This window comes from Manis javanica, chromosome 3 (assembly GCF_040802235.1).
Source record: "Manis javanica isolate MJ-LG chromosome 3, MJ_LKY, whole genome shotgun sequence".
NCBI lineage: Eukaryota > Metazoa > Chordata > Mammalia > Pholidota > Manidae > Manis > Manis javanica.
Genome location: NC_133158.1, coordinates 176,248,434 through 176,263,554, shown reverse-complemented (window position 1 = coordinate 176,263,554; position 15,121 = coordinate 176,248,434). Strand labels below are relative to the sequence as shown.

General features: G+C 40.3%; 1 protein-coding gene across 2 annotated transcripts in view; it reads left to right on the top strand.

Moving 5' to 3' along the window:
• EXOSC7 (exosome component 7) overlaps positions 1-15,121 on the top strand; it is a 75,903-nt gene that overhangs the window by 38,659 nt on the left and 22,123 nt on the right. For both annotated transcript variants that reach the window (XM_036996236.2, XM_036996237.2), the window contains one exon: positions 14,027-14,192. In XM_036996236.2, coding sequence (XP_036852131.1) covers positions 14,027-14,192 — 166 coding nt within the window. The remainder of the gene's footprint in view (positions 1-14,026; positions 14,193-15,121) is intronic.

Here is a 15,121-nt window from a genome sequence, read left to right as displayed (position 1 = left end):
TTCTCTTGCATGTAGTTGTGCAGTTTTGCCAACACCAGTTCTTAAAGAGGCCGTCATTTCCCCATTGTATGTCCATAGCTCCTTTATCATATATTAATTGCCCAACATCAGGGTTCTCTAGTCTGTTCCATTGGTCTATGGGTCTGTTCCTGTGCCAGTAGCAAATTGTCTTGATTACTGTAGCTTTGTAGTAGTGCTTGAAGTTAGGGAGCGAAATCCCCCCAGCTTTATTCTTTCTTTTCAGGATTGCTTTGGCTATTTGGGGCCTTTTGCAGTTCCATATGAATTTTAGCATGATTTGCTCTAATTCACTGAAGAATGCTGCTGGTATTTTGATATGGATTGCATTGAATCTGTAGATTGCTTTAGGCAGGATGGCCATTTTAACAATATTAATTCTTCCTATTCATGAACTTGGGATGTGTTTCCATTTATTGGTATTTTCTTTAATTTCTCTCATGAGTGTCTTGTAGTTTTCAAAGTATACGTCTTTCACTTCCTTGGTTAGGTTTATTCCTAGGTATTTTATTCTTTTTGATGCAATTGTGAATGGATTTGTTTTCCTGATTTATCTTTCTGCTAGTTCATTGTTAGTGTATAGGAATGCAACAGATTTCTGTGTATTAATTTTGTATCTTGCAAATTTGCTTAATTCAGATATTAGATCTAGTAGTTTTGGAGTGGATTCTTTAGGGTTTTTTTGTAGAATATCATGTCATCTGCAAACAGGGACAGTTTATCTTCTTCCTTGCCAATCTCCATGCCCTTTGTGTTGTCTAATTGCCATTGCAAGCACCTGAAGAACTATGTTGAATAAAAGTTGAGGGAGTTGGCATCCTTGTCTTGTTCCTGATCTTAAAGAAAAAGCTTTCAGCTTCTCACTGTTAAGTATGATGTTGTCTGTGGGTGTCATATATGGCCTTTATTATGTTAAAGTACTTGCCCTCTATACCCATTTTGTTCAGAGTTTTTATCATGAATGGATGTTGAATTTTGTCAAATGCTTTTTAAGCATCTATGGAGATAATCAAGTGGTTTTTGTCCTTTTTGTTGATGTGGTGGATGATGTTGATGGATTTTCTAATATTGTATCATTCTTGCATCCCTGGAATAAATCCTACTTGATCATGGTGGATAATCCTTTTGATGTATTTTTGAATTTGGTTTGCTAATATTTTGTTGAGTATTTTTGCATCTATGTTTATCAGGGATATTGGTCTGTAGTTTTCTTTTTTTGTGGTGTCTTTGCCTGGTTTTGGTATTGCAGTGATGCTGGCCTCAAAGAATGAGTTTGGAAGTATTCTGTCTTCTTCTACTCTTTGGAAAACTTTAAGGAGGATGGGTATTAGGTCTTCACTAAATGTTTGATAAAATTCAGTGGTGAAGCCATCTGATCCAGGAGTTTTGTTCATAGGTAGGTTTTTGATTACCGTCAGTTCAATTTCATTGCTGGTAATTGGTCTGTTTAGATTTTCTGTTTCTTTCTGGGTCAACCTTGGAGGGTTGTATTTTTCTAGAAAGTTGTCCATTTCTTCTAGGTTATGTGGTTTGTTGGGGTATAATTTTTCATAGTATTCTCTCATAATTGTTTGTATTTCTGTGGTGTCCATAGTGACTTTTCCTTTCTCATTTTTGATTCTGTTTATGTGTGTACACTCTCTTTTCTTCTTGATAAGTCTGGCTAGGGGTTTATCTATTTTGTTTATTTTCTTGAAGAACCAGCTCTTGCTTTCATTGATCCTTTCTATTGTTTTTATTCTTCTCAATTTTTTTTTTTTTTTTGAGAGGGCATCTCTCATATTTATTGATCAAATGGTTGTTAACAACAATAAAATTCAGTATAGGGGGGTCAATGCTCAATGTACAATCATTAATCCATCTCAAGCCTAATTCTCATCAGTCTCCAATCTTCTGAAGCATAACGAACAAGTTCTTACATGGTGAACGAATTCTTACAGAGTGAATAAATTCTTACATGGTGAACAGTACAAGGGCATTCATCACAGAAACTTTCAGTTTTGATCATGCAATATGACCTATAAACCATCAGGTCAAATATGAATATTCATTTGATTTTTGTACTTGATTTATATGTTGATCCCACATTTCTCCTATTATTATTATTATTTTTATTTTTAATAAAATGCTGAAGTGGTAGGTAGATGCAAGATAAAGGTAGAAAACATAGTTTAGTGCTGTAAGAAGGCAAATATAGATGATCAGATGATCAGGTGTGTGCCTATGGACTAAGTATTAATCCAGGCTAGACAAGGGCAGCAAGACATCCACGGATGCAGAAGATTTCTCTCAAAGCAGGGGGGGTGAGGTTCTGAGCCTCACCTCTGTTGATCCCCAAATTCTCACCTGATGGCCCCCCTGCGACTGTGCCTGTCTTAGGTTGTTCCTCCCTTGAGGAATCTTACCCGTCTCTGGCTAACCAGTCATCTTCCGGGGCCATACAGGGAAATGTAAAGTTGGTAAGTGAGAGAGAAGCCATATTGTTTGCAAAGGTTAGCTTTTTACTTCTTTGCAGATTTATGCCCTGTGGCTTTATGCCCAGCACTTGTCTCGAGGTATCTTTACCACCTGGAGGAATTATGATACTCGGTAAATTCGATATGAGGCACGAATTCTATTTAAGGTTTGTAATTAGGAAGGAAGAAGAAAAGCTATAGATGTAGCATATGAAGGAAACTTGGGAGGATTGATTATTTCTTTGACATATCTTCTTGTATAGTACCTTAAGTATGTATAGGTTTTAAACTACTAACTAATTTGCACACACATATTAACATAATAGGAATACGGTGACATAAACAAAGCAAATCTATAATTACCAGCCATCTCCAGTGAAGCCAAGAAAACCATTTAGGCACCCTAGGCATTTGTGAAAATTTATCTATGATATGATGGATATTGTCCAACTGTACTTGAACCATCAGACAAATTAAAGCAGCCCATTTCTGGGATCTGTTCACATCCCATATGTTCTTTTAACCATAGATAGTCTATAGTCATGAGATTTTGGGGTGCTACAACTTGCACCCCTCCCAACTCCTGGTTGAGTTCCAACAGTACAGATCCAGTCAAATTCGTTGTCTCACTGTATGCACATGCCAGCCTAGACATCTCCCTCCTCCTTCTTATGGCAAGTCCAGGAGACGGTGGGCTGGATGCAGCCACAACCGCAGCATCGTCCGGATCCCTGTGGAGGCTTTTTTATGATCATCCCCCGGCATGAGTCCTCCAGAGAGTGCTGATGCCGGAAGCTCCTCCTCATATCGTATCTTAGTTCATTTTCTGGGTATCCAAGCTAGGCCTTGATCTTCTGCGTAGAAACAAACAGACCCTTTGCCCACACTTTGACATGCCCTCTATACCACTGTGCAGAACTCATTGGAGGTCAGCACACAGTAACTGCTTTTTTTTTTTTTTTTAATTAAGAGAAAGGAATATTATCAGAAAAGAGTACCTCCATAGCTGATCATCTGACACCCTTTAAGTGATCAACATTAAGGATATTTAAAGCATGCGTTGATCTTTGATTTACCAATAGTTTTATCCTGTTAAGGAGTAATCCCCCTTTTCTTTCTTTCTTTCTTTCTTTTTTTTTTTTAAATTTTTAATCTACACTTACCTGAAGAATACTATGTTTACTATGCTCTCCCCTATATCAGGTCCCCCCTAACAACCACATTACGGTTACTGTCCATCAGCTTAGCAAAATGTGGTAGAGTCACTACTTGTCCTCTCTGTGTTGTGCAGCCCACCCTCCCCTTTCTCCCTCCCCCCCATGCATGCTAATCTTAATACCCCCCTTCTTCTTCCCCCCCCTTATCCCTCCCTGCCCACCCATCCTCCCCAGTTCCTTTCCCTTTGGTACCTGTTAGTCCATTTTTGGGTTCTGTAATTCTGCTGCTGTTTTGTTCCTTCAGTTTTTCCTTTGTTCCTATACTCCTCAGATGAGTGAAATCATTAGGTATTTCTCTTTCTCCGCTTGGCTTATTTCACTGAGCATAATACTCTCCAGCTCCATCCATGTTGCTGCAAATGGTTGGATTTTTCCACTTCTTATGGCTGAGTAGTATTCCATTGTGTATATGTACCACATCTTCTTTATCCATTCATCTACAGATGGACATTTAGGTTGCTTCCAATTCTTGGCTATTGTAAATAGTGCTGCGATAAACATAGGAGTGCATCTGTCTTTCTCAAACTTGATTGCTGCGTTCTTAGGGTAAATTCCTAGGAGTGGAATTCCTGGGTCAAATGGTAGGTCTGTTTTGAGCATTTTGATGCACCTCCATACTGCTTTCCACAATGGTTGAACTAATTTACATTCCCACCAGCAGTGTAGGAGGGTTCCCCTTTCTCCACAGCCTCGCCAACATTTGTTGTTGTTTGTCTTTTGGATGGCAGCTATCCTTACTGGTGTGAGGTGATACCTCATTGTAGTTTTAATTTGCATTTCTCTGATAATTAGCGATGTGGAGCATCTTTTCATGTGTCTCTTGGCCATCTGTATTTCTTTTTTGGAGAACTGTCTGTTCAGTTCCTCTGCCCATTTTTTAATTGGATTATTTGTTTTTTGTTTGTTGAGGCGTGTGAGCTCTTTATATATTCTGGACGTCAAGCCTTTATCAGATCTGTCATTTTCAAATATATTCTCCCATACTGTAGGGTTCCTTTTTGTTCTATTGATGGTGTCTTTCGCTGTACAGAAGCTTTTCAGCTTAATGTAGTCCCACTTGCTCATTTTTGCTGTTGTTTTCCTTGCCCGGGGAGATATGTTCAAGAAGAGATCACTCATGTTTATATCTAAGAGGTTTTTGCCTATGTTTTTTTCCAAGAGTTTAATGGTTTTGTGACTTACATTCAGGTCTTTGATCCATTTTGAGTTTACCTTTGTATATGGGGTTAGACAATGGTCCAGTTTCATTCTCCTACATGTAGCTGTCCAGTTTTGCCAGCACCATCTGTTGAAGACACTGTCATTTTGCCATTGTATGTCCATGGCTCCTTTATCAAATATTAATTGACTATATATGTTTGGGTTAATTTCTGGGGTCTCTAATCTGTTCCACTGGTCTGTGGCTCTGTTCTTGTGCCAGTACCAAATTGTCTTGATTACTATGGCTTTGTAGTAGAGCTTGAAGTTGGGGAGTGAGATCCCCCCTACTTTATTCTTCTTTTTCAGGATTGCTTTGGCTATTCGGGGTCTTTGGTGTTTCCATATGAATTTTTGAATTATTTGTTCCAATTCATTGAAGAATGTTGCTGGTAATTTGAGAGGGATTGCATCAAATTTGTATATTGCTTTCGGCAGGATGGCCATTTTGACGATATTAATTCTTCCTAGCCATGAGCATGGGATGAGTTTCCATTTATTAGTGTCCCCTTTAATTTCTCTTAAGAGTGACTTGTAGTTTTCAGAGTATAAGTCTTTCACTTCCTTGGTTAGGTTTATTCCTAGGTATTTTATTCTTTTTGATGCAATGGTGAATGGAATTGTTTTCCTGATTTCTCTTTCTATTGATTCGTTGTTAGTGTATAGGAAAGCTACAGATTTCTGTGTGTTGATTTTGTATCCTGCAACTTTGCTGTATTCCGATATCAGTTCTAGTAGTTTTGGAGTGGAGTCTTTAGGGTTTTTTATGTACAGTATCATATCATCTGCAAATAGTGACAGTTTAACTTCTTCTTTACCAATCTGGATTCCTTGTATTTCTTTGTTTTGTCTGATTGCCGTGGCTAGGACCTCCAGTACTATGTTAAATAACAGTGGGGAGAGTGGGCATCCCTGTCTGGTTCCCGATCTCAGTGGAAATGCTTTCAGCTTCTCGCTGTTCAGTATAATGCTGGCTGTGGGTTTATCATATATGGCCTTTATTATGTTGAGGTACTTGCCCTCTATTCCCATTTTGCTGAGAGTTTTTATCATGAATGGATGTTGAATTTTGTCAAATGCTTTTTCAGCATCTATGGAGATGATCATGTGGTTTTTGTCTTTCTTTTTGTTGGTGTGGTGGATGATGTTGATGGATTTTCGAATGTTGTACCATCCTTGCATCCCTGGGATGAACCCCACTTGGTCATGGTGTATGATCCTTTTGATATACTGTTGAATTCTGTTTGCTAATATTTTATTGAGTATTTTTGCATCTACATTCATCAGGGATATTGGTCTGTAATTTTCTTTTTTGGTGGGGTCTTTGCCTGGTTTTGGTATTAGGGTGATGTTGGCTTCATAGAATGAGTTTGGGAGTATTCCCTCTTCTTCTATTTTTTGGAACACTTTAAGGAGAATGGGTATTATGTCTTCTCTGTGTGTCTGATAAAATTCCGAGGTAAATCCGTCCGGCCCCGGGGTTTTGTTCTTGGGTAGTTTTTTGATTACTGTTTCAATTTCTTTGCTTGTAATTGGTTTGTTTAACTTTTGTGTTTCTTCCTTGGTCAGTCTTGGGAGGTTGTATTTTTCTAGGAAGTTGTCCATTTCTTCTAGGTTTTCCAGCTTGTTGGCATATAGGTTTTCATAGTAGTCTTTAATAATTCTTTGTATTTCTGTGGAGTCTGTCGTGATTTTTCCATTCTCATTTCTGATTATGTTGATTTGTGTTGACTCTCTTTTTCTCTTAATAAGTTGGGCTAGAGGCTTATCTATTTTGTTTATTTTCTCAAAGAACCAGCTCTTGGTTTCGTTGATTTTTGCTATTGTTTTATTCTTCTCAATTTTGTTTATTTCTTCTCTGATCTTTATTATGTCCCTCCTTCTGCTGACTTTAGGCCTCATTTGTTCTTCTTTTTCCAGTTTTAATAGTTGTGATGTTAGACTATTCATTTGGGATTGTTCTTCCTTCTTCAAGTGTGCCTGGATTGCTATATACTTTCCTCTTAAGACTGCTTTCGCTGCATCCCACAGAAGTTGGGGCTTAGTGTTGTTGTTGTCATTTGTTTCTATATATTCCTTGATCTCTATTTTGATTTGTTCATTGATCCATTGATTATTTAGTAGCATGTTGTTAAGCCTCCATGTGTTTGTGAGCCTTTTTGTTTTCTTTGTAGAATTTATTTCTACTTTCATACCTTAGTGGTCTGAAAAATTGGTTGGTAGAATTTCAATATTGTGGAATTTACTGAGGCTCTTTTTGTGAGCTAGTATGTGGTCTATTCTGGAGAATGTTCCATGTGCACTTGAGAAGAATGTATATCCTGTTGCTTTTGGATGTAGAGTTCTATAGATGTCTATTAGGTCCATCTGTTCTAGTGTGTTGTTCAGTGCCTGTGTGTCTTTACTTATTTTCTGCCCGGTGGATCTATCCTTTGGGGTGAGTGGTGTGTTGAAGTCTCCTACAATGAATGTATTGCAGTCTATTTCCCTCTTTAGTTCTGTTAGTATTTGCTTCACATATGCTGGTGCTCCTGTATTGGGTGCATATATATTTAGAATGGTTATATCCTCTTGTTGGACTAAGCCCTTTATCATTATGTAGTGGCCTTCTTTATCTCTTGTTACTTTCTTTGTTTTGAAGTCTATTTTGTCTGATATTAGTACTGCAACCCCTGCTTTCTTCTCACTGTTGTTTGCCTGAAATATGTTTTTCCATCCCTTGACTTTTAGTCTATGCTTATCTTTGGGTTTAAGGTGAGTTTCTTGTAAGCAGCATATAGATGGGTCTTGCTTTTTTATCCATTCTATTACTCTATGTCTTTTGATTGGTGCATTAAGTCCATTTACATTTAGGGTGACTATTGAAAGATATGTACTTATTGCCATTGCAGGCTTTAGATTCATGGTTACCAAAGGTTCAAGGTTAGCTTCTTTAGTATCTTACTGCCTAACTTAGCTCGCTTATTGAGCTGTTATATACACTGTCTGGAGAGTCTTTTCTTCTCTCCCTTCTTATTCCTCCTCCTCCATTCTTCATATGTTGTGTGTTTTGTTCTGTGCTCTTTTTAGGGGTGCTCCCATCTAGAGCAGTCCCTGTAGGATGCCCTGTAGAGGTGGTTTGTGGGAAGCAAATTCCCTCAGCTTTTGCTTGTCTGGGAATTGTTTGATCCCACCATCATATTTAAATGATAGTCGTGCTGGATACAGTATCCTTGGTTCAAGGCCCTTCTGTTTCATTGCATTAAGTATATCATGCCATTCTCTTCTGGCCTGTAGGGTTTCTGTTGAGAAGTCTGATGTTAGCCTGATTGGTTTTCCTTTATAGGTGACCTTTTTCTCTCTAGCTGCCTTTAAAACTCTTTCCTTGTCCTTGATCCTTGCCATTTTAATTATTATGTGTCTTGGTGTTGTCCTCCTTGGATCCTTTCTGTTGGGGGTTCTGTATAATTCCATGGTCTGTTCGATTATTTCCTCCCCCAGTTTGGGGAAGTTTTCAGCAATTATTTCTTCAAAGACACTTTCTATCCCTTTTCCTCTTTCTTCCTCTTCTGGTATCCCTATAATACGAATGTTTTTCCTTTTGTATTGGTCACATATTTCTCTTAGTGTTGTTTCATTCCTGGAGATCCTTTTATCTCTCTCTATGTCAGCTTCAATATGTTCCTGTTCTCTGGCTTCTATTCCTTCAATGGCCTCTTGCATCTTATCCATTCTGCTTATAAATCCTTCCAGGGATTGTTTCACTTCTGTGATCTCTTTCCTGACATCTGTGATCTCCTTCCGGACTTCATCCCACTGCTCTTGCATTTTTCTCTGCATCTCATCCCATTGCTCTTGCATTTTTTTCTGCATCTCTGTCAGCATGTTCATGATTTTTATTTTGAATTCTTTTTCAGGAAGACTAGTTAGGTCTGTCTCCTTCTCAGGTGTTGTCTCTGTGATCTTTGTCTGCCTGTAGTTTTGCCTTTTCATGGTGATAGAGATAGTTTGCAGAGCTGGTACAAGTGACCGCTGGAAGAGCTTCCCTTCTTGTTGGTTTGTAGCCTTTTCCTGGGAGAATAGCGACCTCTAGTGGCTTGTGCTGGGCAGCTGTGCGCAGACAGGGCTTCTGCTTCCTGCCCAGTTGCTTTGGGGTTTATCTCCGCTGTTGCTGTGGGCTTGGCCTGGCTGGGGCTGTTCCTCCAAAATGGTGGAGCCCCGTTGGAGGGGGAGCAGCCAGGAGACTATTTATCTCCGTAAGGGGCCTCTGTGCTCCCTGCTGCCCAGGGGGTTAGAGTGCCCAGAGATCCCCAGATTCCCTGCTTCTGGTCTAAGTGACCTGTCCTGCCCCTTTAAGATTTCCAAAAAGCACTCCCCTTCACAAGGCGCTGGGTTCTTGCAGGTGTGGATGTGGTCTGGATGTTGTCCTGTGTCCTGTGGTCTCTATTTTAGGAAGATTTTTCTTTGTTATATTTTCATAGCTCTATGTGTTTTTGGGAGGAGATTTCCACTGCTCTACTCACGCCGCCATCTTGGCTCCGCCCCCATTCTATTCTTCTCAATTTTATTTATTTCTGCTCTTCTCTTTATTATGTCCCTTCTTCTACTGACTCTGGGCCTCATTTGTTCTTCTTTTTCTAGTTTCCCTTATTGTGAGTTTAGACTGCTCATATGGGATTGTTCTTCTTTCCTGAGGCAGGTCTGTATTGCAATATATTTCCCTCTTAGCACGGCCTTTGCGGCAACCCAAAGATTTTGCGGTGTTGAGTTATTGTTGTTATTTGTCTCCATATATTGCTTGATCTCTGTTTTTATTTGGTCATTGATCCATTGGTCATATAGGAACATGTTGTGAAGCCTCCATGTGTTTGTGAGATTTTTCATTTTCTTTGTGTGATTTATTTCTAGTTTCAGACCTTTGTGGTCTGAGAAACTGGTTAGTCCAATTTCAATCATTTTTAACTTACTGAGGCTCTTTTTGTGGCCTAGTATATGATCTATTCTTGAAAATGTTCCATGTGCACTTGAGAAGAATGTGTATTCTGCTGCTTTTGGGTGTAGAGTTCTGTAGATGTCTGGTAGGTCCATCTGTTCTAATGTGTTGTTCAGCGCCTCTGTGTCCTTACTTATTTTCTTTCTGGTGGATCTGTCCTTTGGAGTGAGTAGTGTATTAAAGTGTCCTAGAATGAATGCATTGCATTGTATTTCCCCTTTTAATTGAGTTAGTATTTGTTTCACATGTAGGTGCTCCTGTGTTGGGTGCCTAGATATTTATAATGGTTATTTCTTCTTGTTGGATTGACCTCTTTATCATTATGTAATGTCCTTCTTTGTCTCTTGTGACTTTCTTTGTTTTGAAATATATTTTGTCTGATACAAGTACTGCAACTTCTGCTTTTTTCTCCATATTAGTGGCATGAAATATCTTTTTCCATCTCTTTACTTTTAGTCTGTGTGTGTCTTTGGGTTTATAGTGCATCTCTTGTAGGCAGCATATAGATGGGTCTTGTTTTTTGTATCCATTCAGTGCCTCTATGTCTTTTTGATTGTTGCATTCAGACCATTTACATTTAGGGTGGTTATCGGTAGGTATGTACTTACTGCCATTGCAGACTTTAGATATGTGGTTACCAAAGGTTCAAGGTTAACTTACTTACTAAGAGTCTAACTTAACTCACTTATATGCTATTACAAACACAATCTAAAGGTTCTTTCTTTCTCCTCCTCCATTCTTTATATGTTAGGTATCATATTCTGTACTCTTTGTCTATCCCTTGACTGACTTTGTGGGTTGTTGATTTAATTTTGCATTTGCTTAGTAATTAGCTGTTCTACTTTCTTTACTGTGGTTTTGTTACCTCTGGTGACAGCTATTAAACCTTTGGAACACTTCCATCTATAGCAGTCCTTCCAAAATACACTGTAGAAGTCGTTTATGAGAGGTAAATTCAGCTTTCGCTTATCTGGAAATTGCTTAATCCCTCCTTCAAATTTAAATGATAATCTTACCAGATAAAGTATTCTTGGTTTGAGACCCTTCTACTTCATTGCATTAAATATATCATGCCACTCCCTTCTGGCCTGTAAGATTTCTTTTGAGAAGTCTGATAGTAGCCTGATGGGCTTTCCTTTGTATGTGATCTTATTTCTCTTTCTGGCTGCTTTTAATAGTCTGTCCTATCTTTGCCATTTTAATTATTATATGTCTTGATGTTGTCCTCCTTGGGTCCCTTGTGTTGGAAGATCTGTGTACCTCCATGGCCTGAAAGGCTGTCTCCTTCCCCAGATGGGGAAATTTTCAGCAATTATCTCCTCAAAGACACTTTCTATCCCCTTTTCTCTCTCTTCTTCTTGTTCCCCTCTAATACGAAAAATTGGTCACACAGTTCTCTCAGTATTCTTTCATTCTTGGAGATCCTTTTTTCTCTCTGTGCCTCAGCTTCTTTGTGCCTCTTCTCTAATTTCTATTTCATTTATCGTCTCTTCCACTGTATCTAATCTGCTTTTAAAACCTTTCATTATATGTTTCATTTCTGATACTGTGTTCCATAATGATTGGAACTCTGACCGGAATTCATTCCTGAGTTCTTGAATACTTTTCTGTACCTCCATGAGCATGTTTATGATTTTTTTTTTAAATCTCTTTCAGGAAGATTCATGAGTTCGGTTTCATTCGACTCTTTCTCTAGTGTATGTATGGTTTTGCTTTGAAGCAGTTTCCTTCGACATTTCATATTTGTATGTGACATTCTCTAGTGCCCAGAAGGTCTACTCCTGGAACTGTTCAGTCCCTGGAGCAATGTCTGGGGTTGAAGGGGAGTGGTGTTCATGCCTGGGGGAAGTAAAGAGCTATTTCCTGCTTCCTGGCTGCTATGCCTGTGTCCACTGCCAGAACCAGTGGGCCGAGCACACAGGTATAAGCCTCTATGCTTTGCATTTGTAGCTGCTGTAGGTGGGGCTTCCCTCTGGCCTAATGCCAGGGAAGTGTTTGTCAGCTTGTGAGGTAGGTGCGGGCTGGCTGGGAGGAAGGCGATAGAGGCTGAATATCACAGTGGGGGTCCTTGGAGCTGGTAGCTAGCCAGGGGGCTGGAGGCCTGAACATTGTGAAAGTTCCCAGCCTGCTGGGCAGAGTGCATCCAGACAATTTTGTCTACCTGTCCTTTCTCCTGAGCAGTAAACTGTGCAAGCCTTGCCCCTTTAGTAGCCCTCTCGCTGTTAGAGAGTGTCTCAGACTGCCCACCTTTCTTTTGTCCTGGAGCCACCGGATATGGATCCCTGTTTTCCACAAGCAGCTGGAATCTCAGTCTTTCCAGGTATTTTGCCTGTCTTAGCTTTCCAACCTCCCTAATCACCAGAGCACCATACAATGTAGGTTTGTGCTCCCAGAGCAGATCTCCAGAGTTAGGTATTCAGCAGTTGCAGGCCTCCACTCCCTCACTGCTTTGTTTCTCTTCCTCCTGCTGGTGAGCTGGGGTGGGGGAAGGGCTTGGATCCCGCTGGGCCACAGCTTTGGTTCGTTACCCTGTTTCGTGAGGTCTGTTCTTTTCTCGAGGTGAATGCAGTCTGGCACAGTCCTCTTCCCTGTTGCTCTTTCAGGATTAGTTGTATTAATTATATTTTCATATTATATGCCATTTTAGGAGGAGGCTTCGTTCTTACCTCTCATGCTTCCGTCTTTATTCCCTCCCTCCTATTCTTACTATACTATTTATATCTTGGCATTTTTCATCAAGGACAGGAAAAATTAGTCATGATGCTTGTTTCATGTCCCTGCCCTGCCTCACTAAGGGAAGACTGTATGATCGGGGAAGCAAAGTTATTATACACTGAACAATATACTGATTATTTTAAGATTCATTCTTACACTTATATTAGGAAGTGCTAGACAAAAGAGACATTTAAATACAGTAGGTGAGATTTTTTATGGCATTTCACAAATGATATAAGCATGGTCTTCAGCCTTTACACAGCATTTTGCTTTGTTTGGAATCCCTCTGTCGGTCTGTGGTCTGGTCATCTTACACTCATCTTCAAGTTTGAGGTCTCCTATAATCCTCACCACTGACTGACATCCTCCCTAGCATCCCACTCCTGCTGTTTGCTCTCCTCTACTTCATTGGAGTGGCTGACTTAGGTTCTGCCTCTGCCTCGCTCAGTCTCTAGGTCTCCAGTGCCTAGCACTGGGCTGTACCTTCCAGATGAGTGAGTGGATGGGTAGATGGGCTGAGTACAGAAAGCTTCAATATATGGTTTTGTATAGACCATACTGAAACAATGGGTTTCTTACCTTCTGGGCCTTATTCATTACAGTAAATGATTACTAGAGTGTTTACTTATCTCACAGATGTATTAAGGGTTATGAGAGTCTGGTTTTGTTAAGCCAAAACCTTCAAAAATTTCCTGTAAAACACTTTTGAGTAGTACTTATGGTGGCAAATGTTGATACTTCTTCACTCTTTATTGAGATAATTGGGCATAAGATTCAAGAGGCCAAAATGGAAAAGGTTTTCTCTTAAAAAATAATAAAGTAAAAGGGATAGCCTAAAATGTAACCAGCCAGCAGTCTTTCTCTTCTATTCCATTTTGCTGCTTTTCAGTGCAGTGATAATCTAAAGTTTATTAAGTAGCTCTGGTGTACTATCATACAAACCTGCTAAATCATTCCAGAAAGGTTATTGTACTTATGTGTGGTCTTTGATTTTGAGAGTATGATATGCATTCTAAGGCTGTGGACACTAGGGATGGCATATATCATGTAACCCCTCTGTAAGCAGACTGACTTTCTGGGTCTCCCAAGCTTCCTGGGCCTGCCAGAGAAGATGACTGTGCTCTCAGGATGAGGGAGTCAGTTGTCACAGGCCGAGGTTCACTTTACCACTTCTCCCTTGTTTCTCTTTGGTTGAAGTCTGTTTCTGTTGGAAGTCCAGGCTCCTCCCATCACACCCAGTGACAAACAAGTAGGGCACAGTGCTGGTACGGCTAACTGCTCATGTCTGAAGGCTGGGAAAGTGGTGGTTGCCATCTTTTCCTCACCTGAGTGGCTTTCCTTATAGCGCTGGCTGTTCTGGTGTTCTGCACGGAAGCTAGAATAAAGCCTCGCACCTTTGCTTTTTGCATTTGAAAAGACTCACCCAGCTTTTCTGTTGCCCTTCTATGTAGTTCAGCCAATGCTACCCCTGAATTTGAAGGTCGAGGAGGTGATGATCTTGGCACGGAGATTGCTAACACCCTCTCCCGGATATTTAACAATAAGAGCAGCGTGAACCTCAAATCCCTCTGCATTAGTCCTCGGGAGCACTGCTGGATTCTCTATGTGGACGTGCTGGTAAGTATCACATTACAGTAGCTTTGTTGGAGACCAGTTGGCCTTCTTTCCACTCAGTGCTTTTTCTGCTCTTCAAGGGGATGCTTTCAACTTCCAAGGTGAGATTAGTTGGAAAAAGATTGATCTCCTGTAATAGTGTTTTTATTAAATACAGCACATGTATAGTAGCCTACATATAAAGCCATCCTACAGTAAAGTTACAGTCATATCATGGCAGCACCTGAAATTATCCACAGAGGTTTTCAGGGAAGAAAAAAAATGAGGGATGCTCTCCAGATGGTGTCTGGTAGAGCTGATGGCAGGATTTACAGAGGTACACATACTTCTGCGTGAAATGATGGTTTGCTCTTTACGTGCATTTTCATTTAACCCTTACAAATGTTTTATGACAGGGCATTGGTATTTGCCCATTTATAAGTGAAGGAGCAGGACACAGAGAGGTAAAGTAACTAGCCTAACAGGTCTCAGCTTGTGAGCAGTGGTTTTGGGCCTCACAGGCAGGTTTGATTAGTGTGGGTGCTTGCTTGTGACCTCACTGAGCCATCTTCCCTTGAAGACATCCTGTGCTCACCAGCTGTGTCCCTCATTTCCCAGGTGGGGACCCCAAGATTCTGCCTGTACCTCCTCCAGTGTCTGCTACTGCAAACCTCTTTCTAGTCTAGCCCTCCCTTTCCTTCCTGTGCTGTCCCACCCACGGGCTCCCGAGCTTGGGCTGGGGTGCTTGACAGTCACCTCTCCCAGAGCTCTAGTTAATTTCACCAGTTGCATGGTCCCTTCTCAGCATCTGTGTACGCTTGTGGCTCTGTAGGAGGCTGCCTCTGTGATAGGGCCTGATGCTCTTTTGATACAGGCTCATGGGTCCAGCTTATTCCTTTTCATTAAATTTTATGAACCTTGAGAATAGTGACTACATTTTCACTTCAAGTTGA